This window comes from Glossina fuscipes, unplaced genomic scaffold (genome assembly GCF_014805625.2).
Source record: "Glossina fuscipes isolate IAEA_lab_2018 unplaced genomic scaffold, Yale_Gfus_2 0, whole genome shotgun sequence".
NCBI lineage: Eukaryota > Metazoa > Arthropoda > Insecta > Diptera > Glossinidae > Glossina > Glossina fuscipes.
The window spans coordinates 7,636,828-7,659,612 of record NW_023998414.1 but is presented as its reverse complement, the minus strand read 5'-3'; the positions used below and the strand labels follow the sequence as shown (position 1 = coordinate 7,659,612).

Sequence of the window (22,785 nt, the reverse complement as noted above, 5' to 3'; positions counted from 1 at the left end):
ATGGGATTTAATTTAAAATAAAATATTAATAATACTTTTCAGTGATTCGCTATACCAGCTATTGCAAGTTTCAATTAAGTTCGACCTGGTGCGCTGGGCGTATACTTTTCCGACGGTTGATATTGCCATTGAGCACAAATTTCGTCTTGTTCGGTTTTATTATAGCCTACCCTGAAATTAAATTGAAATAAGTTAAAATCATAATTACGTGAAATATGAAAAAAGAAAAAAAAAACAAAAAAAAAACATTTCCTTTTAACTGATTTTTAATTTTTGTTCAACAGCTAAATGTTGTTGTTGTTAACTCAAAACACTCAAGCGCGAATTCGTTGTTACGGTTCTTAATTGTCTTTGAATAATTGCATTAAGGTTTATAGATGCGGTAGCAAACCATTTGGACCTAAACACACTATTTTCAATATTTAATGGTTAATTGGTTCATAATAGTAAATTGACAAAGAAGCCAAAATTACTCAGTTTGGACCATGTAGATCTATCTTTCGGATATCACCACTTGTAAAGATTCGCAAAATGCACTTATACGCCATAAAGTGCTAATTGTTAGTGTTTTTGTTCATCTTAGTGATTTGACATAAAACTTAAGTGGACCTAATTTTAACCACATAGGCCTCCATATAAGATTTCTCATGATTAGTAAACCCTACAGAAAAGGGTTCAAGTTTTAATATTTTATAATGACAGTTGGTCCATAGTAGCAATTTAGCAAAAAAAAAAAAAAAAAAATCGGTAAGAAAATTATATTCGGACAAGGCCGATCATTTAATACCCTACATCACCTTACCAACTACAGTCACTCAATCATTTCCGTAATAATACATCAAAAATTATGCATTATTTTCATACAAGCACGTGATGTAGGATATCTAACGATGGGCCCTGCCCGACTATAATGCTTTTAGTTGTGTTTTGCCTTGCAACATTCCCCCTCAACGAACATATCCATAAGTTAAAATGTATACATATATATATATATAAGCTTAAAATATTTAATTAATTTGTTATGACGTAATTTTGGCAAATTTTTAGTAAAAATATGTACGATCGTATCTTAAACATTGCAATATATTCAATATATTCGCCGTTGCTAAACACGTCGCGTCTATAATGATAGCCTATATCAATATGTTTGCTGCGTGAATGATTAGCTGGAGTCTTTCTTAAGTTAATGGCACTCGTGCTATAGCTTTTTATAGTCATGGCTACCGGATGTTTTATTTGCATTTCCTTCAGCAATTTGCGCGAATATGCCGCATCTTTCTTTCCTAAAGCAAGTGCCGTAACTTGACGCAACAACACGCTGCTTATACATGATTCACCTCCAGGTAAAATAAAACCTTAACCCGTATGCGACTTGCGGTCAATAACATCGTCACCTCAATGAGCATCAATATAATATTTGATTGATTTGTTACTTATATGATAATGTGCATAGAGAGAAATCCTCGCCTATCAAAATCCTATTAATTTTATATTCCACTGCCGCGTCCTGACTGTTTTAAATCATATAATGGTTTTCTCAATTTCAGAACTCAATTTGGGTTTTCGGCATTTACAAAAGCTTCTGGCTGAACCATATATCCTCTCCTTTTGCCGAAATCTCCGCCGTTGTCACGTTACACAAGTCGTTCGACCGTTTAAGTAAAAATCAGTGTTATAACTTCACATCTCGCGACTGGGGAAAAAGTTTCGCTATTCTTCAGTCTATATTTTTGTGAACATTCCTTTGCATCGTATCGGGCCTTAAAGCTCTCTGCATTGCCATTTTTGTTGTTCTTAATTGTAAGGCCCCAGAGTTTTTAGATGGTTAACTATCTATTATCAGCCTTGACTTTATTGAAGATTTTTTGATTAATGTCTACACTCCCCCCTCTGCCCCCCCACCCCATCTTTATTTTTCACCAACCCTTTTAACCACTTTCGAGTCGGTTGGAAAGAAAAAGTTTAACGAAAAAAAAAAATCTTATATAACTAATTCTCTTCAAACCTTTGATGCGCCGAGCAGGGGCTGCGTTCCTGGAAACAGGTAACTTGTACTACGTTGTAAAAAATCGCACCAAGCGTATTTGCAGTTTCTGTAGCGGGTATGAAAGCCGTTTAATATTAAAATATGAAATTTATTACAATCGAGATCAACTTTCAACCTGTGTTCACTGCTTGCAAGCAACGCTTAAGACGATCATCACAATCGCAATGTGATCGTGTAAATGTACCGGTATTACAAAGACCTCGACGACATTCGCCCACTTTTAGGACATCTGGGCAATGGTCATGTTCGCGGCAGCAGCGATCCTCCTCAGTATGCGTACCCAAATCATCATAATTGTCGGCAATTGTCCCTATAATTAACATAAGATAAAATAAAGTAATAAACTCAATTCCTTAAAGTCGTCACATTGTTTTACCAGGTCCACACCATTTAGTTCCGGGATATATGAAACCTAAACCACCACGAAATTCTCTGCCGTGCTGACCTGAGCTCTTGCATACCTCCTCGAGTTCCATAACCGATTCTCTCGGAATTTGGCGTATACGTCGAGAATCAGCTTGCAACAACATGCGCTGAATGTCGCCGCTAAAGAAATTTATGACAGCATCTTTGTTATATTGAATATTTTTGCAGCATTGCGCCTATCTCACCGATCTGTATGCATTCTGCAAAATGGATGCCGTGATGATAACTCCACCATTACGGTCATCGCTACATCTGATATAAGAACTGCTGATCCATTTATACGATGCAAAGATAGCGACATGAAAGCGGCCACTATTGTAAGCAATCTAAAATTTACTGACACCATTCTAAGGTAGCACAAAAAAAAAAAAAAAAAAAATTTTTTAAGCGATTTATTTATTTATTTTTGCGAACGGGAGAATATGTACCACAAATACTATGCAGTTACGCTGACGGTCAGATGGACAGAAAAACAGACCAACATGCTTAAGTGTATTGGAAGTCTGTAACTGACCTAAAATTTATATGCTTTATATCTATGTGTGTGCAAGTACATGTACAAGGTAGGCGTGGGCAATTTTTCCCGTTTTTCACGTCAAGTTTTTCTACTTTTCCATTTGGTGTGTGCGTTATAAGTAAAGAGTGGAAAATCAATTTTTTATTCCTTTTGAAAAACGGAGTGGTTTTGTCGGCACGCCCTGTTACCGATTTGGCCCCCATTTTCAATACCAACCTGCGTTTAAGAATTTTCGTTGTTTCAACTAATTTGAAGTCGATAGCTTTATTGCCAGGAGAATGGCATTGCACAGACGGACGGACGGATATGGTTTAATCGACTCAGAATATGATACTGATCACGAATATATATACATTTTGTGGAATCTCTGAAGCTTCCTTCTGCAAAAGTTTTAACAATATGAATATATCCCTCATCCTTCTGACGGGTATAAAGACGATTGAATTCAATAACCGAACTAGAAAGAACGAAGCCAAAAAACTTAATGGAAGAAGCTTTTCTCAGTAGTTCAGACAAATTATTGTCAGTTCTCTTAAGAAGCATTTCAACTTTGTTTGCAAACATTTGCCAAACTGTAACTTCTTCCTGTGAAAATACTATCTTGAAACTTTATAAGACGTCCCGGCGAAGTGGGCACAAGATAGTCGAATTCTATGCAGCAAAACGCCATCTTCCCAAGCACAACGGCAGTAGTAGCAAGTTGTCGAAAATAGACCCCACCACCAAAAAACCGCAGCGCCATTTAGGTGAATATTAATATCGAATGTAAGGCCGAACATTTTTGGCGTCCCTGTTTAGAGGAATCAGTCAACGTCCTGCGACCCTCGCTGAAATATGCTTCCAACAATAATGGATGGAATCGCCGCTGTCTTTAAAGGAAAAACGGCTACGATATGCAAGAAGATGTTGCTTATGGATTTTTCGAGTTAACGAGCTCGTAAAAACAAGCAATATTTCACTGCTAACTTTCCAGTTTAATTGCCCTAAGAAACATCTACAAAAGTCATCAAACCTACGATGTGCGAATGAAAGAAGAATGTTTAAAGGCCAGTAGAGAACTCTGGAGCCATCTCTTACGCTTTGTTTTTGCATCTGATAGAGATTTAAACGAATTTATTTTTATCGGAAGAAACTAAGCCAACTTTTACTATCTACAATACAAAATGAACGATAATTTTTAACGTTACTACAAGCAAACTTTTAAGCTGAGGTCTGCCCTGCTGATGCATAGGCCTACCTACTATTAACGGACGAGAAAGACGAGACAATAGCCTGCATTTCTCCGTTTTTTTTAATAACAGTTTCGCTTTATAAATTACTCTAGAAGTCAAGCAACTCGCTGTTCACACCCTACACTATTTGTTGTACACGGTATATCAAGCTTTTACGGACGTATATGACTCGGTAGTTGAGATAAACCCATCTTTTCTTAGGCCAATCAATTCAAAAAGTGATTCTTAGCTTGCCGGTCCATCTGTTCATCTGATATCTGTTCATGTATTTTTATGTTCAGATCGCAATTGCGAGATATTTTGACAAAATGTGGTGCACTGACATGTTTTGGCCCAACGACGAGCGCTGTTGCAAACGGATCGGAACGAGCCATTTTCTCGATCTATAAAAAAATATTCTAATTTTCAGAATTTTGCAACAAAAATTGCTAAATAATAGCATTTAGGCATTCTAAGTTGGTATGAAAAATTAAGATCAGTTGGGACAATTTTTTTAAAGCCACTGATCAACCTTATAAAATGGTCTTAATGAAAAATGAACCCTTTTATGGCAAAAGTGTTCAATTTTTGTTACTTTCTAATGAAAATTGGTTCGTAAAAGTAATTTGATATGAAAATTTGGATCAAATAGGACTTTTACCCAACCACATGAAGGGGCTCTCATGCCAAGCAAATGACGACAAAGTTTAACTTATGGTTTTTATGATGGAGGCAGATGGAAATTGCAAAAGTCTTTGACAAGTAAATCAAAGTCTACTAAATTTGGCCAACATTAGTTGACGTTTCGAGAATCGTCTAACGTAGGGGCTGTCATAAAAAAATTATGCCTTCACGTAGAAATAATGTGTAATTTTTAATGTATTGTCATGAAAATGAATGATTGGCTGTATTAAGCGAAAAGGTGTAAGGTATCTACTAGGCGGTCTTGCCCGACTACAATGTTCTCTCTTGTTTTGAGAATCATTTTGGTATGCTTAACATTGAAGACGACTACTGAACGAAACCGTCGTCTGTCTTGATGGTAATTCTTGCTGGACTCAAGACTCATAGATATTTAAAAGATTATCCAATAAATCAACTCAATCAATGTCAATTTTCCTATTTTGCTCATTAGAGCAACCTTTCAGTTCATATACAAGTGTTTACCGGGAAGCTCTTGTAACTGAGGTAAACAAATCTATTTAGTTCGTTTTTTTTTCCGATAGGAGCAGTTATTATTCAACCTAGGTATATATGCAAGGGCCTTGGACAGAAGGCGGTGATTTTGCGATGACATTTAATAAGTAAACATGACGTATAGTCGGTAATTGGATGCTGGAAATTGCGTCTGAAGCATGTGTCAATACGTTGCGAAGACATTTAAGAAATTTAACATCCGCTCTGCGGTACGTAGATAAGCACGCGTACAATATGCGAGTATATGAAGAATCAAGGTCACACGGCTTAAGGAATTTAAAGATATATTCAAAAAATAAAATCCAATCTTACGTTTATTAAGCACGTTTAACAGAGGGAGAGAATCTCTTTATAAATTATGTTTACTTAAATAATTTATCATAAATATGCATACACATACACACACACACACACACATACATACATACAATTTGCGCAATTATGTTATGTAAAGCCGGATTGAGAACGTGGGGTGAGCAATTTCTATAGCGTTATTGAAAAAAGTTATTTTTCTTTTCTTTGCTTTTTTTTATTTTGGAGGTGAGGTCGAGATGTAGGGATAAATAAATGCATGGAAAAATGTAAAATTGAATTTAATTGCTTCATGCACAACGGAATCAATTCATTTCATTCAGTTATTTTTAACTGTATTTTTAAGTGACAAGATCTCTAAGCATGTGTATGTTTGCCTCCTTTCTTTTGTAATAATTGCTTCAATGACGTAGTAATGAATTACTTTCACCGCATAAGCAAATAGTATACGCTGTCGTTAAATATTCACAAGTACGTGTACGTACGGTACAGAGGCAAGACCCATAGCGACCTTGCAAATTTGACACCGCTCCTAGGCTCATTCAAAAAAAAAAAAAAAAAATTAATTAATTAAATCAATGTCTATAAGCAACTTAAAAAGCAATTAAACCTTTTTTTTTTTTTATTCTAAATAAATTTCATTACAGAGTACAGTAAACACATTTAACGCCTAAAAGCTATTATGCCCGCGAGATAGATTCGCGTCCACGTGCATTGCTTTTGAATGAACTATTTACGTTACTTACTCTTTTGTTTTGTCAATATGCACATATATATATATATATATATATATATATATATATATATCTTTTCTTTTTTTTCTTTTCTAAATTCTCTTCCTTCTCAACACGTTTAACGCTTTAGATAAGCTGAACGTTTTGTGAACTTGTAAAATGTAAAAATTTGTTGTCTTCGTTGTCGTCGCTCAAACGTGAGGAAAAAAAACAATTTGTTTTACACTTTTTTAATTTAATAATAATTTATGGAATTTTATTTTTTTTTCTTCTTCTTCTTCTTCTTCTTTCATAAATTCTTTCCGACAGACAAACATTTAGCGGCCGTTGTTGCTGTAAAACTGAACTTGATTCTTAAATATTAAACTTGGCCCAAAATTATTGAGACATGCTATCTGCCTCTACAACAAATAATGCACTTCTATGGGGTGAAGAAATTTTCAGCGGCACATAGAAACCCCTTAAACCACAATAGCCGTTTACTTCATCATATTAATAATCTTCAAGGATTTTGAGCTTAACGATAAGTATGGCTTTTTCAAACTCACGCCTTAAGCGATAGGCGGAAAAACAAAAGGAAAATTGAAAAGCCATAAGGATAACGTAATGAAATGAATGTAAATAAATTAACTTACAGAGCATTAAACCTGAGATTAAAAACTCATTGTTCCATACTTCCGTTTACCAGAGAAAAAGTTGGGAAAAAATTCAGAAAATATGATACAAATAACTGTACAAATAGGATAAGTTACTTTAAGGTAAGAAAGGTATCCAAAATTCGCATTAAAATGAATAAAGTTTTCTCGCTTGGTCTAGCTTAAAATTAAAAAAAGAAAAATCATGTAAGAAAATTATATTCGGTTAAGGTCGACTCTTTTACACCCATCATCGTTTCGAACTCTTCTTGCAAATTATTTTTTTTTTGCGTGGAAGAGAATGTGTACCACAGATACTGCGCAATTGGGCACATAGACAGTTGGGCAAGCTTAGGTATATTCCGAATCCGTAATTGGTCTAAAATTTATAAACTTTATGAGATTTTTGAAGCTTACTTCCACGCATTATAACGGTATTAAAAAAAAAAAAAAGGAATTTTGATTTTTCACATTTTTGTACAGCATTGCATGCATTTTCGATTCCAACTTACGTGTAAGAAATTCCGATGTTTCTGTCAAATTTTAAGTCAATAGCTTTATTTTGTAGCCCGGGAGTTTTATTTTTATAGCAGACATTAGACGGACGGAGGGACGGACATGGTTAAATCATTTCAAAATTTGATGCTGATGCTTAGCTGTTTCCCGAATCCGTAAGTGGCCAAAATTTTATATACTCTATGGGTTTTTTGAACTATGCTCTGCACATTATTAAGCCATTACAAGCCTCGCGAATAGAAGATAGGTTCAAATTTTTGTAGATTTGTCTGCTGTAGTTTGTACGTAATGAGCAAAAAGGAACTTGTTATACCTTTTGGGAGACAGAGGTGTTCTCAGCTTACGTGGCCTTGATCATTCGACTGAGTTGGGCCTTTTTTCAATACCAACCTGCGTGCAAAAGCTTTAATTGCAAAATCGACAGCTTCATTTGTGCGGCCAAGCGTTACGCAGACTGGCAGAGGCACATGCTGAATTTGATGCTGATGCTGAGACCCCATGTCTCTGAAGCTGACATCTAGGCGTTGCAAACATTTTGACAAAACAAATATGCCACTCATCCTTTAGTGGTAGGTGCAAAAAAAAAAAAAAAAAAAAAAAAAACGTGTACAAAAAATATATCAAAACACACAAATATATGTACAGAACCAAAATGTGTTATCTATATTGAATATGAATACTAAATATAAGTACAAGTTCGCACATAGTTAACGAGCTACGAAGAGATAGACTGCTTATTCTATTCAGGGTTTAAATTGAAAATTCTAGATACTCTACAATTTAATTAATTTTTTTTTTTTTTTTTGAAATAGTTGCTTTAAATATTACAATTAATGTAAATTAGATCTCTAATTGTAAGTGTGTAGTAAATGTATAAGTATTAACTTAAGATGCCTCCTGCCCACACAGATTCCCCTTTTGTGCTTACCTAACTCACAATTGAAAACTCCATTCTTGAAAGGCTTTTATTTGGTATAGTTTTTAATGCCTTAGCACTTCAGTAGATTTACTTCAGTCCATCTTACAACTTTATCGGCGGTACTGTAAAGAAACTGTGTTCACCCCATCACTCACCGATATTGTTCTCATTTTTTTTTTTTTTTTTTTAACATAATTAAATATAAGAACAGCTAAAAACATTATATCCGGCACGGCTGACTATTAAATACCCTATACGCGTTTTACCAAATGCAATTGTTCCCTTGTTCCCGTTATAAAATATTACAAAAAATCACATCTTACTTTTCTTAAGAAACTTCACATGAGGAATGTCGGCAGAGACCCTGAAACATGAACCGACCTAAATCCAACTCAATAAAATTAACATTTCTAAGGTAAAGAATTTCTGATTTTTCAAGCAATTTTGTTACAACATAGGTTAAGTTATGCTTTCCATGAGAGAGAATCCTTACGGGGGAAATGGTTCGAGAAAAAGGTTCGAGTGATACGAATTTGTATACCATAAATTTCGAAATCAATTCTTGGTGGTCGTAAAAATGAAACGATCGCAATAAGCTCGAAAATTTTTTCAAACTTTAGAATAAAATCAAAAACACATGAATGGATATCGGACAGACAGACAGACAGACAGACATTTAAATCGATTGATTTAATTAGTTAGATTAGTGGGCCCAGTTCAAGTTCATTTCATTCGCAAAAATTTAATAAAACATGACCTTACAACGGATGATGTAGGGTGCAATTAAATCTAAATTGAAATATGTATTTCAATTGCATTTTAGTGAGCTAGTAATTTGTTATTAAAAAGCATTGAATTTTTTTACTAGAAGGGGAGACACTCTTTTCTTAAAGATCTTCAGTCTTTTTTTTTTTTTTTTTTTTTATTTAAGTTAGGTTTGATACCTATTGCATACTTGGAATTGGAATTAAATGTTGCTTGTTGCAAACTAAAGAATTGTAGACGCATGCTGCTCGTATGGTAATGTTAGAAATTTATACATACCTATGATTGGTTTATTTACTTGTTTTTTATTAGCTTCAAGGTCAAAGCTCTTTACTCTATCGTCTCATCTGAACAAAAGGCCGCTCAAATTGGAAACATTCTTCTCACGGACATCGAAATATGAAATATACCTTGAATTTACGAAAGTCTTATGATTATACGCGCTTCGTTCTAATCTAATCGAAACATTTTTTTTTTTTTTTTTAATGTAATTGATAGAACATGATAGTTTTGCACCTAAATAAACGATATATTTAGCAAGATAAATGTAAGAAAGAACGTGTAAGCCGAGAAGCGGGTATATTCGAGAAATATTATGAATGAAAAAAGATTTCAATTGACTTGAAATGAAGGTAAATATATTAAATATTAGATAAAAGCAAAAGTGTTTTTACTTGCTTTAACCAAAATTCAAATCTACCCAATACCCTGCACTACTTGTGCTATAAGAATAAGTTTGTGTGGATGTTTGTAAAACCCAGAAGAATTTGAGAATGACACAATTTTTTTTTTTTTTAAATCGATCAATTTAAAAGAATCACTTTCTAAATCGACTTTGCTTGGCGGTTCATCCGTCCATCCGTCTTGTTTCCTTCCTTTCAAACTACATATCCTTATTTTTTGAGATATTTCGATGAAATATGCTTTGAATCAAGGGGAAGCTCTATTAAAAATGTTTCGTATCGAATCACTTTTTTGTCCGCTTTCCATGTAACGACTTATTTTCAAAAGTCGCTACATGAATAACCATAAGGAGGTATAGGGTATTTAACGATGATCATGATCGATTATAGTATTTTTATTTTTCTTTTAATATTTCAAGTAAATCATATATGTTTGCCCCTTTGATCGAACCCAGAACCATTGCTTTGAGAGAATCATTAAACCGTCCACATAGAATATTTGGAATTTCTAGGGGAAAAACTGAACCAAGTAATTCAAGTTTACAGCTAGTCGAACCAGTCAAAGACCGCATCATTCGTTGGATGCATAAGAACTTCCCAACCAAATTGAATGTAGCTCGACATTGTTGTAATGAAAGACGCAGTCTTTCCAACTTATCAATCCTGAACGTTTTATCTCAATTGCAGTCTTTAATAGTACTGGGCGTTGACTAAGTCGGAGCAACTTATGGAACATTGGCTACATTATCTCACGTACCTTCAATTGGACCATGATCTTTTTCGCACGTCGTTGTCATACGTGACATATCTTTCATCGTCTATCAATCGTTTGTCAATCTCTTGAAAATTCCGTTGATTGATTTGTTTTTTCATTCTTATGTCGAGCGGTTTTTGGGTCAGTAAACCGAGATGTACCGCTTTTACTCATCCTTTTTTTTTAAATTTCAACCATTTTTTCAGCGACGCAGCACGGTGCGTCTTTAAAATTGGAATTTCTGGAGAGGAAACGAACATTCATCATAAGCACCATGAATCTTACGAACAATATTGTGAAATATACCGTATACCCTTTTCTCCGAATTTTGGATCATTTTGAAAACGCATTTGCTCTCAACTGAATTATATAAGACCTGCGAAAAACTATAGTTTAGTTAGTCCCTTTAATTTATACTGGATTTAGTGAATAGAGTTCATAATCTCACTTTGATAAATCTACATACATATGAAGCGCTTTCCACAAAAAGAAACTGCAATTGACTTCCCGTTCGAGCATCAAAACAAATCTAACAGATTCCTCCACTTGCTTGCCTTAGTTTAATTAAACAAATAATTATGTTATGCATATATACATATATATATATAGATATATTTTGTAAGGAAGCGATCGCTCCCTTATGTTTATGTATATACCATAGTTACACTCATTCTACTTATATTACTTATATTTACTACAATTGTGCTTGTATATATCCGCATACTTACGCATACGTAATAAAATAAATAAAATCTTGTAATATTTACCCACACTTGCATATACTTATATTTTTACTTATGTTCCTTCTTGAATTTCTTCATATACCCATTCATTCCTTGCTATATAAATCTCATATATCCTACAATACTCTAATAGACTTATGCTCTCGTACTCATAATTCACGTGCATTGCCGATCTCACAGGCTAGGACAATTGTTATAAGACGTCTCTCTCTCTCTCTACATTTGGAAAGTATACAATAAAACCATTTTGTATGCACATAGCCATACACACACAGAGCGGTTGAATATTAAGAATCGGGTTATGCTGTTGACGTCATGGAAATTTTCCTAAATCTCTTTGACAACTGTGGAGAGACACACTTACCGTTAAACTCTCTGTTTACTAATGCGCAACATTTTAAATGAGAAATTCACCTCAAGTTACCTCTCTTTCTGATCTATGTTAACAACATAGCAAGTGTGGTGAATTGACAGCTATAAATTCAGCGCGCGACCACCGATTAGTATTTTATTGTTCAGCGGCAGTCGAGAAGCAAATGTAAGCAACCAACATTATTCCTTCAGAACGTTGATGATTGACTGTTTCCTGCAATAGGACTATCAAACATCCTTCGGTCTGAGGAATATGCCTTATTATTCCGTCAGAACATTGGTGATTGGCTGTTCCCTGCAACAGGGCTGTCAATCATTCTTCGGTCTGAAGAATATATCCCTGGAATAAGCTGTAGCGACTGTACGCTGAACAGTAGCTACGTTCATTGCAGATTAGACATACGGTGCAGCGCCTTCATGGCAATTTTTACGGGGTCGGCAAATAAAAAACGCGTCACGCATCACACACCTGCTGTGCTAGTTTTTTTTCCCTACCACGCATGCGCATCATACCCTATGTAATTATTATTTTCAGCAATTTTAACCAAAATCCACATTCCTAAAATAAAACAACCGGATCAGACAACAAAGAAAAGGCCTTCTCAAATAATAAAATTTTCTTCCAACGAACGCCCGGGAGTAGCCCTGAGTATATCCCGGCTATAGAAGGGAGGATCCTGAGGTGGAATCGTTATCATTTTCTTCATGGCCTCACAGATCGCTAGGTCCGTAATGAGGAATCATCCGTCCTCAATAGGTAAACTGATCTAAAAATTGTTAAAAGGGCTTCCAATTGAGTCATTGATAGATCAAAAATGACATTAACAAAATACATATTACATACTCGGTCGAAATTATGACGACCTGAGGAAAATTAATGGCAATAGAATAAATTCCCTTCAGTGTCGCATGTGTAACCCATAATACACTTATCAATGAAAAGCACCAGTTCTTTTTTTTTTTTGTTGGTCTTTCATTGAAAGACCGACCAGAATTTTTTATTGATTGAATCTCTATAGATAATGAACTTATTTCACGCTATTGTTTATAAAAAAAACTAATTACTTTCAAGTATTTTCGTATGTGCATTAAAGATAGTATTGTAATAGTGATAAAAAAAAAGAAAAAGTAATAATTAGTAAAGTAATAAGAATAAAGTAAGAAAAAAAAAGGCAGAAAACTACACAAGAAAAATCCTTTCTACTTAAGATGAAAAAGTATTCTACATTTATGTCTGAGATAATATGAAAGTCAATTATTTTAATATATATTCATAAAATCTATAAAAATAAAAACAATATAAAAGAAGAGAAAAATAAATGTAAAGATTTTCTTTTCTGTTTTTCTGTCAGCTCTGTTTATGTTAATGTGGAAAATGTACCGGTAATCCTTGATACATGCTTGATGTTATAAAGATCACGGCAAAGTTAGAAATATATATAATGACGACGTCGTTAGCAGCCATATTTATTTCTTAATTTTGCATTTGAATTGCTGGTCGTTTCACTATGATCTTATGTAAAGCAAATTACCGCCCGTTACTTCTTTAATTTTTTTTTTTTTCATCTATAACTAAAACTTATTTCTCTTATATAAATATATGCATTTTAAGTTAATTTTAAATGTGGATCTTTCCAAATCTAATGTATATGTGTAATGTATATAGCAAATAAGATACTTTTTAAAAAGAATAAAAATAATTCTCGCCCAAGGAATATACGAAACCTCAACAATCGATTAGGGAAGAAAATTCTTTCTTCAGATTGCTTCACGTATTGAGTTTCAATTTTTCACAAAACTGTGCCATTTTCCTTAAAGCTTTATAGACTTAAAATATACATGGGAATTTATATATGGTTTGCATTATATATTATATGATTCATTCATTATTTTTGCTTTTTAACATATGTTAATGCTATGTATTCATTACAATATAATAAAATTTGGATGAGAGGGGGAAAAAAAAAACGAAAAAGAAGAAATCCTTTTGTATTCAAAGTTAATATTAATATATTGTAAAAGTAAGAAATTAAATTTTGTGACGATGCTGCGAATGAAGGCTTAAGCACGTTCGCCACGAATACGGCGAGCCAATTGAATGTCCTTGGGCATAATGGTCACGCGCTTGGCATGAATGGCGCACAAATTGGTGTCCTCGAATAAGCCAACCAAATAAGCTTCGGAGGCTTCCTAAATATTTATTAAAAACGAATGATACATGTACAGACAAAGATGATAAATAATGGCTAATCATCATAATAAATATGTCGGTACCTGTAAAGCTCCAATTGCGGCCGATTGGAAACGCAAGTCCGTTTTGAAATCTTGTGCGATTTCACGCACTAAACGTTGGAAAGGCAACTTGCGAATCAATAATTCGGTCGACTTTTGATAGCGCCGAATTTCACGCAAGGCCACGGTACCGGGGCGATAACGATGGGGCTTCTTAACACCTCCAGTAGATGGGGCCGATTTGCGAGCGGCCTTTGTGGCCAATTGCTTCCGTGGAGCTTTACCTCCAGTCGATTTACGAGCTGTCTGCTTGGTACGAGCCATTTTTATATTTTAGTCGATCTATTAAAAGAAAGAAAAAAAAAAACAATTTCAAAATTTCGTATACATTAGTTGACAGAGCAAAACAAGTTATCTTACTAAAAAATTAGAAACTGAATGGCATTTATAATTTTAAGTAATTAGAAATGAAAATGCATTGATTGAAATTTGATTGAAAGAAAGACGATATTGGTCCAAAGCTTATTGAAAAATATGTCGCAAGTTTTTTAGCTTTCTACTTCTACATTTTATGGACTTTGTCTTTGGCTGATTACAAATATGCGTAGACCTCATAGTGTCTCTAAAAGAATATTTCTAATGGCTAAATGAAAACAAGCAATATTATAACAGATCAACGAGGGGGAACTCGGGCACTATTATTATTATTATTATTAGAAACCAAACATGAATGCGTGTTTCGTACACCGGGTAAGAAAAAACCACCACTTTTAGAAGTATTATATTAGTATAATACTTTCAATGCAATGCTCACAAAACATTTGCTCGGCTAACATTTGCAACTTCACGATATAGTTATATACCCTTTTATACCCCTTTTGCCCCATCGAGCATCAATAAAGACGTTGCGTTACAAATACCGAGAGTTAACAAAAATTTACCCCTTAAATGTGGATGGCACATTCATCGCCTAAAGCAAGAAATTAGGACCAATCTGTATTTCCAATTAAACTTTAGAGAACGAAATCTGTAGCAAAAATGAAAAAAAAACCCCAATATTTAATATTTTTTATATCGTTCGCGCTATTTTTTATAACCTTTGTGCATTTTGTTACACTGAACGGACAAATTATCACTACACTTAACCTCAAAAAATATCTGAAATTAAAACTTAAGAGTATATTCGGTATTTGACTAAAACTGATTTTGCATCATATTTGATTTATTCTAGTAAATATTGCGAATTTATATCAGTACGAGTGGAAAACAACAAAACTCGTTTTGCTCCCTTACATGCAACTGTGAAAATTTGTAAAGAAATCACAAGTAAAAACAAAAGAATGGATAAAAACTCAAGACACTCTCTCAAATTGTAAACGGAGAGCGATTCGAGAAATGCCCGCGCGTTCACAAAATAGAAAATGGACTGACATGCATACAAAAAGAGAAGTAAGAAACATGTATACATACACAGAGCAGCCAACAAAAAAAAAAAGATATTAACGAAGACAAAATCCAACAAAAGCCTAGAATAATGCAAATATTAGGCTGACGAAATTTTTTTTTTATAAAGTTTGACGAACTGCATCACGCTTCTCCTAACGTCACAAATTTATTACTTGAATTCGCATACCAGCGATATAAAGAAACCAGTAAACATAGTAATACATCTTGCACGTACGTACTCACCCACAAAAAAAAAAAAGGAAATATTTCACATTTCACTTATTAATCCGCCATTTTGAAAATGTATTTTTTTCCCACAAAATCTAACAATTTAAAATCAATAATTTTCTAGACATATAACTGCTTTTTAGCCTTTTAATATTACACATGAATTTCTGGAGTTAGGTACAGTTCTCACCAAATATTAAAATAATATTTAAAAAAATTCACGAATTTCACCAAATTAATTGGACTTACCTTTCTTGTAATGGAAATTAAGATTTTAATTTTTTTTTTCTTTATATTTGCACTTGGCGTCCTCCGATTCTCGAAATTTCACGACTGTTCTTCTCAATGACTGGTTTTATAATGAACATATTTGTCTTTTTCACTGAAACAATGTTGCCAGAACAGACATTTATTCCCAATAATTCATTTCAATGATAGAGTTTCGTATTAAATATTAGGTATTTCAAAAAAAGGAACTACTTGGCAAATGAAAATACTCGATATATGCATAATATCTTATATACGATGATTATTTATTATATCTATACTAACTGATATTGTGGAAAGAAATAACGGATGTATTTATAACAAATTTTAAATTGCGAGATGATTTAGTTATATTTAAATTTTTTCTTTTGGGTTTTACGTTAAAAAAAGATTTGGTAAATGCAAACATCATGGCTAAAAATTTATTCCCAATTGATTTATGATAAATAATTATAAAAAGTTCATGGAAGGATAATCTCATCGCTACGTTTCTTGATAACATTTTTACCAAAGTACAAAAGGAAATATTAGGTAACTCTGCTAAAAACTGGCGCAATTTTTGTTAAGAAATTGATAGGATTTGTCCATCGGCATTTTTTCTCTTTTATGTTATGGCAGACTTACATATTAATATAAAAATCTTCTACTTTGGGACATATGTATGCATTGAGATTTTTAACTACCCTACAATACATAGCGCAACACCCTTTATGTGAATCTTTTATAGGTAAGATAGACATATTCGTTCGAAAGCCTTCCGAGAATTATCTCAGTCATATGTCTGATTCCACTTCAGCTCGTATTTAGTTATACCGTCAAAGCTATGTACACGCATATGTTTTGTCTCTCTTTATACAATTGATTGCCTATGATAGGAAACTATTTCAACATTATGATCCACACTTGTTCTTGGAAATTGTTTAATAAGCGTTAAAGTAAAAAAAACGTCGTAGTAGTACGAAAATTTCGTGTCTAACGTGAAGATGCATCGAAAAGAACAAAAAAAAATTACATTAGTTTCCAAACAAAAACGGATACATGTAGTGGATTGGGGAGCTGAGTAAAAAAGATTGTACAATGTGCCTAAATAATTTCATACATACATAAACCATCTGGCCCACAAGATATTATTTTACATCCCATTTTTTCTCCACTCAAGCAGCTAAATATGACTTCAATACAGTTGCTCTAGCTATTGTAATAAGAAGAAAGAGCAAAATAGATCACACTAAAAACATAACCTTAAATTAAAAAGCATACTCTTAGTCGTGCATGGCTTGTTTCGGGGACTACTTGCACTAAAGCGGGGAAATATTCATACCAAGTAAGATGCAGTTTTATACTTGTTAGGCCATGTTGCGGCTAGAAATTTTAGATAATTCAGGTGAATAGTTGTATCAGTTTTTCGACTTTTGCCTGCTATGGACTGTAAATTGCGGTTTTTCGCAAATTGTAGGCATTGCTATAGGTGAGTCTCTTCTAGTCCCAAGTAGCTTTAGAAAACTATTTTAAAGCGATTGCGTAGACAAATGAATAAGAAAATCCTTGCCACATGGCTTAGTGGTTTTAAGATTTTTGCTATATTACTGTATCAAGAATATATGTATATACACAGTGAGTCTCATTAATATTGGGTTTTTTCGTTCATCAAAAAGTAAGCGCTTGTTGAACTTGGTCCATTGTCGAAAGGAAATTTTTTTAAACTATTTTGTACTACTCGGGAATACATATTAATATATATGAAAAAATACAACAAAACAAAACATTATTGCAGTAAAACACAAGAAAATTAAATAACTTCAACAACTTCAGGAACATAGTGTCTCTAATATTGGAAGGATACGAAAAACAAAACCTATTTTCGATGGGGTTCATTCCTGGTGACTAGGAGCAGTTATATAAGAGCCATTCTTACGTTCTTGTGTCAACGGCTTACAGCGAGCATAGCAATCGTCATGTTATAGTTTGGTATGCATTGGGCCAATGAAGTCGAGAAATTGGTGTTTATGGATGGCATTGCAAACAAGGAAGATTATTGAGGAAAATTTGTAAGAAAGTGCGGATTAACTTGGTATTTTGGAAAAAAGCAAATTCTACCACAATAACGACTTTAAGCGTAAGTCCCGCTTATATCATGAATGGCTCTTAGAAAACTGCTCCAATGTTCTCCACTCTCATCCCCAATCACGAAGCATGAACCTGGGCGAAAAGTCCGTATCTCTTCCGTCCATGATCTAAAAAAAAAAATCTATAAGAAAAATGGAGTAAGATTTCTCTATCTCTTACACAAGAAAAATTGCATAATATATGTCATAATATTTAGTTGATGTTATTAAGCAAAAAGGATACTCCACCAAATATTAATTTTTAATAATATGCTGTTTCGCATCCTTCCTTATAGGAGAAAAACCCAATATTAATGACGCAACGTTTTTGAAGTTGTTGAAGTTATTTAATTTTCTGGTCTACTTGAATAATGTTTTGTTTTTTTTTTTTTTGTTTTTATATATTAATATGAATTCCCTAGCAGTATAAAAAATAGCAAAAGCAATTTTTATGTTCGGACAATGAACTAGGTTTAACCGGCGTTTACTCTTTTTCGAGCAAGAAAATCCAATATTAATGAAACGCACTGTATATAATCGTTGCGCATTAAAGCAAATGACAAATTAGAATACCTCTGAAAAATTTAAGTGCTTTAATATACGGAATATTGATCGATATTGTTTCTGCTGACTTTTGAACTGAGTTTGACGATAACGATAATATACGTATGTAACTTAAAACAATGTTTGCTCTCTTAGTTGCTATAAATGATTTTTACAAACTGACAAGGATAGCTTAAGTATACATATATATATATATATATATATATATATAGTCCATCTCAGATGCATATCTTTGTGTGTTGCTAACATTTGACAAAGGAATTATTTCACTTTAGATTATATCATATAAATTAAATTTTTATTTTAGAAAAAATATTTTCACAATTTGTGTAGGAAACAAGTAAGAAAAGCTATATATATTCGCTTTAGAGCGCGAATCTTGAATACCCACCAACTAGGCTTAGAAACTTCTATCAGCTAAACTTCTTAAATTGGGTAATAAAGTACACATGAATGAAAACGTATGAGCCATTAAAGTAAATATGAAATATGTGATTGTTCCTTTTACTATGGAAAGATTAATTAAGAATTTGCCTAGAAGTTTAATTATTATTTTGTTCGATTTTATAAATGGAATAAGTTTTGTTCTTAATGAATTTGTTGCGAAACGAAACAGCTCTACAGCAATTAATGGGACAATGAATACACCGTAGCAGACAAATGCTAGAATGCGTCTTAATTGTTCAATCAAAGTCCATTAAAACCTTCTTCTCCGCTGTCGCATACTTCTTAATCTTATTAATTTGGCATATCTTTACTCGCTATTGGTGGGCATAAAAAGAAAGATGAATAACGGGTTAACATTTGTTTATAAATTCTAACGTGAAAAAAAGCTGGAAAAACTATAATCTAAAGTTCACTCTTTTACTTCTGTTTCATTGTTAAATTCAGTTGCGCTACTGCTGCTGCTGTGAGACTCTTCAGATTCGGGTAATTTTTGCGCGGAACTTACTCCCAATGTACGTAATCTTAGTTCCAAATCAGCATCGTGCTCTTTGATTTCTTCAATTTTATCTGCTTCCAAAGGTACAGCTTCTGGGCAGGAATCTTCATTGTCCTCTAGATCACTATCCTTTGACTTTTTCTTCGATTTTTTCATTTTCTTATGAGACTTTGTAGAATCATTATCATCATTTACATAATTACTCTCATATAAAGGCCAAAAAGAAGCGAAGAAGCCGACATCTTCTGTTAAATTGGGGAATATCCAAAAACGTAATTTACCACCAGTCAAAGCCCAAACAATAGTGAAAATGATCAATCGTACGAACGTTAAAACCAGTATAAATACCAAGAATCCTGCTGCTAGCAAAGATAAATAGTAAACACCCTTGCGTAGAATAGGCGGCCACAAAGGGAATAGACATACACCTATGGCTCCCAATAGCACTATTAAACCATATATCCAATAGTGCACGGGTATAGGATCATATATCCAAACGTAAGCTTCAGAGCCATCAACGAAAATTTGATCGGGATGCATATCTAAACGTATTTTACGTTTACGTTTCTCTTTCTTTTCAACGCTATTTGATGATTTACCACCAGCTTCATCAGTTGCACCACCATTGCTACCGTTAGCTTCTGCTTTGGTTTCATTTAACTTTTTATCTTCTTTCGATTTTTTAGTTTTGCCAGATTTCTCTTTGCTTTCCTCTTTCTTCTCATTGCCTTTATCGACTTTTTTAGAAAGTTTACTATTGTCACCAACACCACCGCTATGACGTATCTCATCAACATTTATGGGTACTTTTTGGGCGCGATGGAAAAATTTATGTATCAACATTGTATCTAGAAATGCTACCACATCTTCACGTGCGGTAAAGTAAGGTGTATAACCTTCAGCAAATTTTGACTTTAGTAAAGCGTCAATAGCTTTATTGGATGTGAAATATTCAACGTCATGGTTCATTAATTTTGTCTTTTTAGTTTTCACATTTTTCTTCATCCATTTGGCAACTTTTATCTCTTCCTTTGTAGGTTTTTCAATTTGTTCACCGGGGGCTTGATATTCATCTTTGCGACGTCGTGACTTCTTCTTTTCCGACATTATTTTTAATTTAAATCAATCCTTTTTTTCGATAATTTGCAAACACTTTAGTTAAATAAAAAGAATTATTATTAATTATAATTTACTAAAAACACAGAAATCAAATTTTTCTTGCTTTTTTCTATATTCCCTTTCCGTATTTTATATATTTTCTACTTACGTGGTGTTTTTTATTTCACTTTGCTGTGTGTTTGTCTTTTTGTTTACATTTTCTTTCTGAAGAAAGTTGCTTTCATCAGCTTATTACACCACGTATGCGTATTTTTCTCTTTTCTAATACGTTTCCAATTTCTATACAACCCTGCGTATACCAATGCCTAACAATATATGTATGTGTATATTTGTTACTTACTTTGTCACTGGTTCTTTTCTCCTCACAAGTCGTCTTGTATAAAAGCGGATAAGTAAAAGCTAAGAAAGCAATATTTTTTAATTTTCTCGTGACACTTTCACTTCCAAGAGCTGGAGCAGCTAAACTGTTTAGTTGTTATAATAACGAGCCTAAATTGCAATACTCTTCGATAAATATTCTTATTTAAATGTTCGAAAAATCGGTTAAACGTAATAACATGAAAGTTGTATTTAGTAGGCATGCTTGTAACTGCTACTAGATTGTGATCATTATACATCGAACTCTCTTTTTACGCGTTCACTCTTTACACTATTTTTAAAGAACGTGATCCACCAATATGAACAAATACATTTTTTTACACGAACTTTTTGCGGGTAGCACGAATCTCAAAAAAAAAAAAATTGTTTTCATACCCTACGTCAGCCTGTCTGTCCATGTAATTAATTCTCATGTAACTTTTTGTTCATGCATACAGCAATTGTTAAAATATTTTGATAAAATTTGGTGTAGTAATATGTTTTGACCCAAGGACGAACGCTATTGCAAAAAGGTTCGGATCGGTCTACGTTTTCGACCACTCCCCATATAATGCCCTATTCTGAAAAGTCGTTATCTGAAAAAAAATTGCAATCTTCAAAATTTCTCGGCAAAAGTGGCTAAGTACTGGTAGTATTTGAACATTCTCAACTGGTACGAAAACTCTGGCCCGATTAGAGCAATTTATGAACTTCGTCATATAATGAAAACTCAAGTTCATACGACAAAAGGATATAATTTTCAATGCGTCATACTGAAAATTATATCATAATAGTAATTTAACACAAAAAAATTAATTGTATCACATTTGGACCACCTGGGCACAGTTTTTGGATCCTATACTTATAAGGATTTTCATGAAAATTGATTCTTTGTAGAGCAGAGTGTTTCATAATAAAAATAAGAATTGTATTAGACAATGTGGTGTAGGTTTAATGATCGGCCTTGCCCAACTAGAATGTTCTTACTTATTTTACTCTTTTATAGGACGACTGTGACGGGTATAAAAGACTTGATTGTAAACGAATGTAATTTTCTTACTTACTTTTCTTCTCTTTAATTTTTGAGACAAACATCTCTGTGGTTAATGAGTTATTAACTTCTCCTAGAAAGTAAGTTGTTTTAAGAATATGCAGTTGTTTAAGAATATGCAGTTTTGCGTCACATCGATCGCTTTAATAAGCGGAAAAATTTACGTTACGTATCTTAAGGTCTATTGAAAAAGCAATTTAAATGATTTGTAAAGTGCATACTAAAGCTTTATATCATTTCATAAATAAAGAGGAAGAAAAGCAAAAAGTAAGAAAATCATATTTGATGCTAACCGAATCCCTTATATTCCGCCCCGCGATTCTAGAAGATATGGAAGGAATTATGTTTTCATATTGGGTGGGATTGGGTGATTTTTTCTATTTTCAGAATAAAAGTGGAAATTTATATGTGGTATATGTTATACTCTATGTGTAATAAGTGTAAAATCCGGAAAAGAAAGACGTTCACAGTTTTTATTTTTCTAGGCATGTGTTGCTTGTTTGGGTCCTTTTCAAGTTGTCTTGCAAGTCTGTAGGCGATACACAATTACTGCACATTTGCTAAAACGGCCTAGTGGTCGGAATATGTGTAGAAATTTTTGTAGATTTATCTGCCGTAGTTTATGAGTAATGAGCGAAAAAC

At 33.4% G+C, this 22,785-nt stretch overlaps 3 protein-coding genes across 4 annotated transcripts; all 3 read right to left on the bottom strand.

Moving 5' to 3' along the window:
- Nucleotides 1–35: 35 nt before the first annotated feature.
- On the bottom strand, nucleotides 36–6,490 carry LOC119641716 (acidic phospholipase A2 PA4). Of its 2 annotated transcripts, none has more exons than XM_038040532.1 (6): nucleotides 6,196–6,258; nucleotides 2,659–2,820; nucleotides 2,424–2,593; nucleotides 2,163–2,357; nucleotides 2,006–2,093; nucleotides 36–171 (listed from the first exon to the last, which is right to left on the bottom strand). In XM_038040532.1, the coding sequence occupies exons 1-6, from the start codon at nucleotides 6,213–6,215 to the stop codon at nucleotides 75–77; spliced, it is 732 nt and encodes a 243-aa protein (XP_037896460.1). In that variant the 5' UTR covers nucleotides 6,216–6,258; the 3' UTR covers nucleotides 36–74. The 2 variants fall into 2 exon arrangements, with proteins under 2 accessions (XP_037896460.1, XP_037896467.1); XM_038040539.1 differs by lacking the exon at nucleotides 6,196–6,258 and adding an exon at nucleotides 6,457–6,490 and having other exon boundaries at nucleotides 75–171.
- A 7,187-nt stretch (nucleotides 6,491–13,677) lies between these two features.
- Nucleotides 13,678–16,114, bottom strand: LOC119638981 (histone H3.3A). The gene is made up of 3 exons (XM_038036160.1): nucleotides 15,987–16,114; nucleotides 14,106–14,405; nucleotides 13,678–14,021 (listed from the first exon to the last, which is right to left on the bottom strand). The coding sequence occupies exons 2-3, from the start codon at nucleotides 14,385–14,387 to the stop codon at nucleotides 13,893–13,895; spliced, it is 411 nt and encodes a 136-aa protein (XP_037892088.1). The 5' UTR covers nucleotides 14,388–14,405; nucleotides 15,987–16,114; the 3' UTR covers nucleotides 13,678–13,892.
- Nucleotides 16,115–19,056: 2,942 nt separating this feature from the next.
- Nucleotides 19,057–20,908, bottom strand: LOC119636355 (translocation protein SEC62). The gene is made up of 2 exons (XM_038031670.1): nucleotides 20,884–20,908; nucleotides 19,057–20,768 (listed from the first exon to the last, which is right to left on the bottom strand). Exon 2 carries the CDS (start codon nucleotides 20,721–20,723, stop codon nucleotides 19,530–19,532), a length of 1,194 nt encoding a protein of 397 aa, XP_037887598.1. The 5' UTR covers nucleotides 20,724–20,768; nucleotides 20,884–20,908; the 3' UTR covers nucleotides 19,057–19,529.
- Between the last annotated feature and the right edge of the window lie 1,877 nt (nucleotides 20,909–22,785).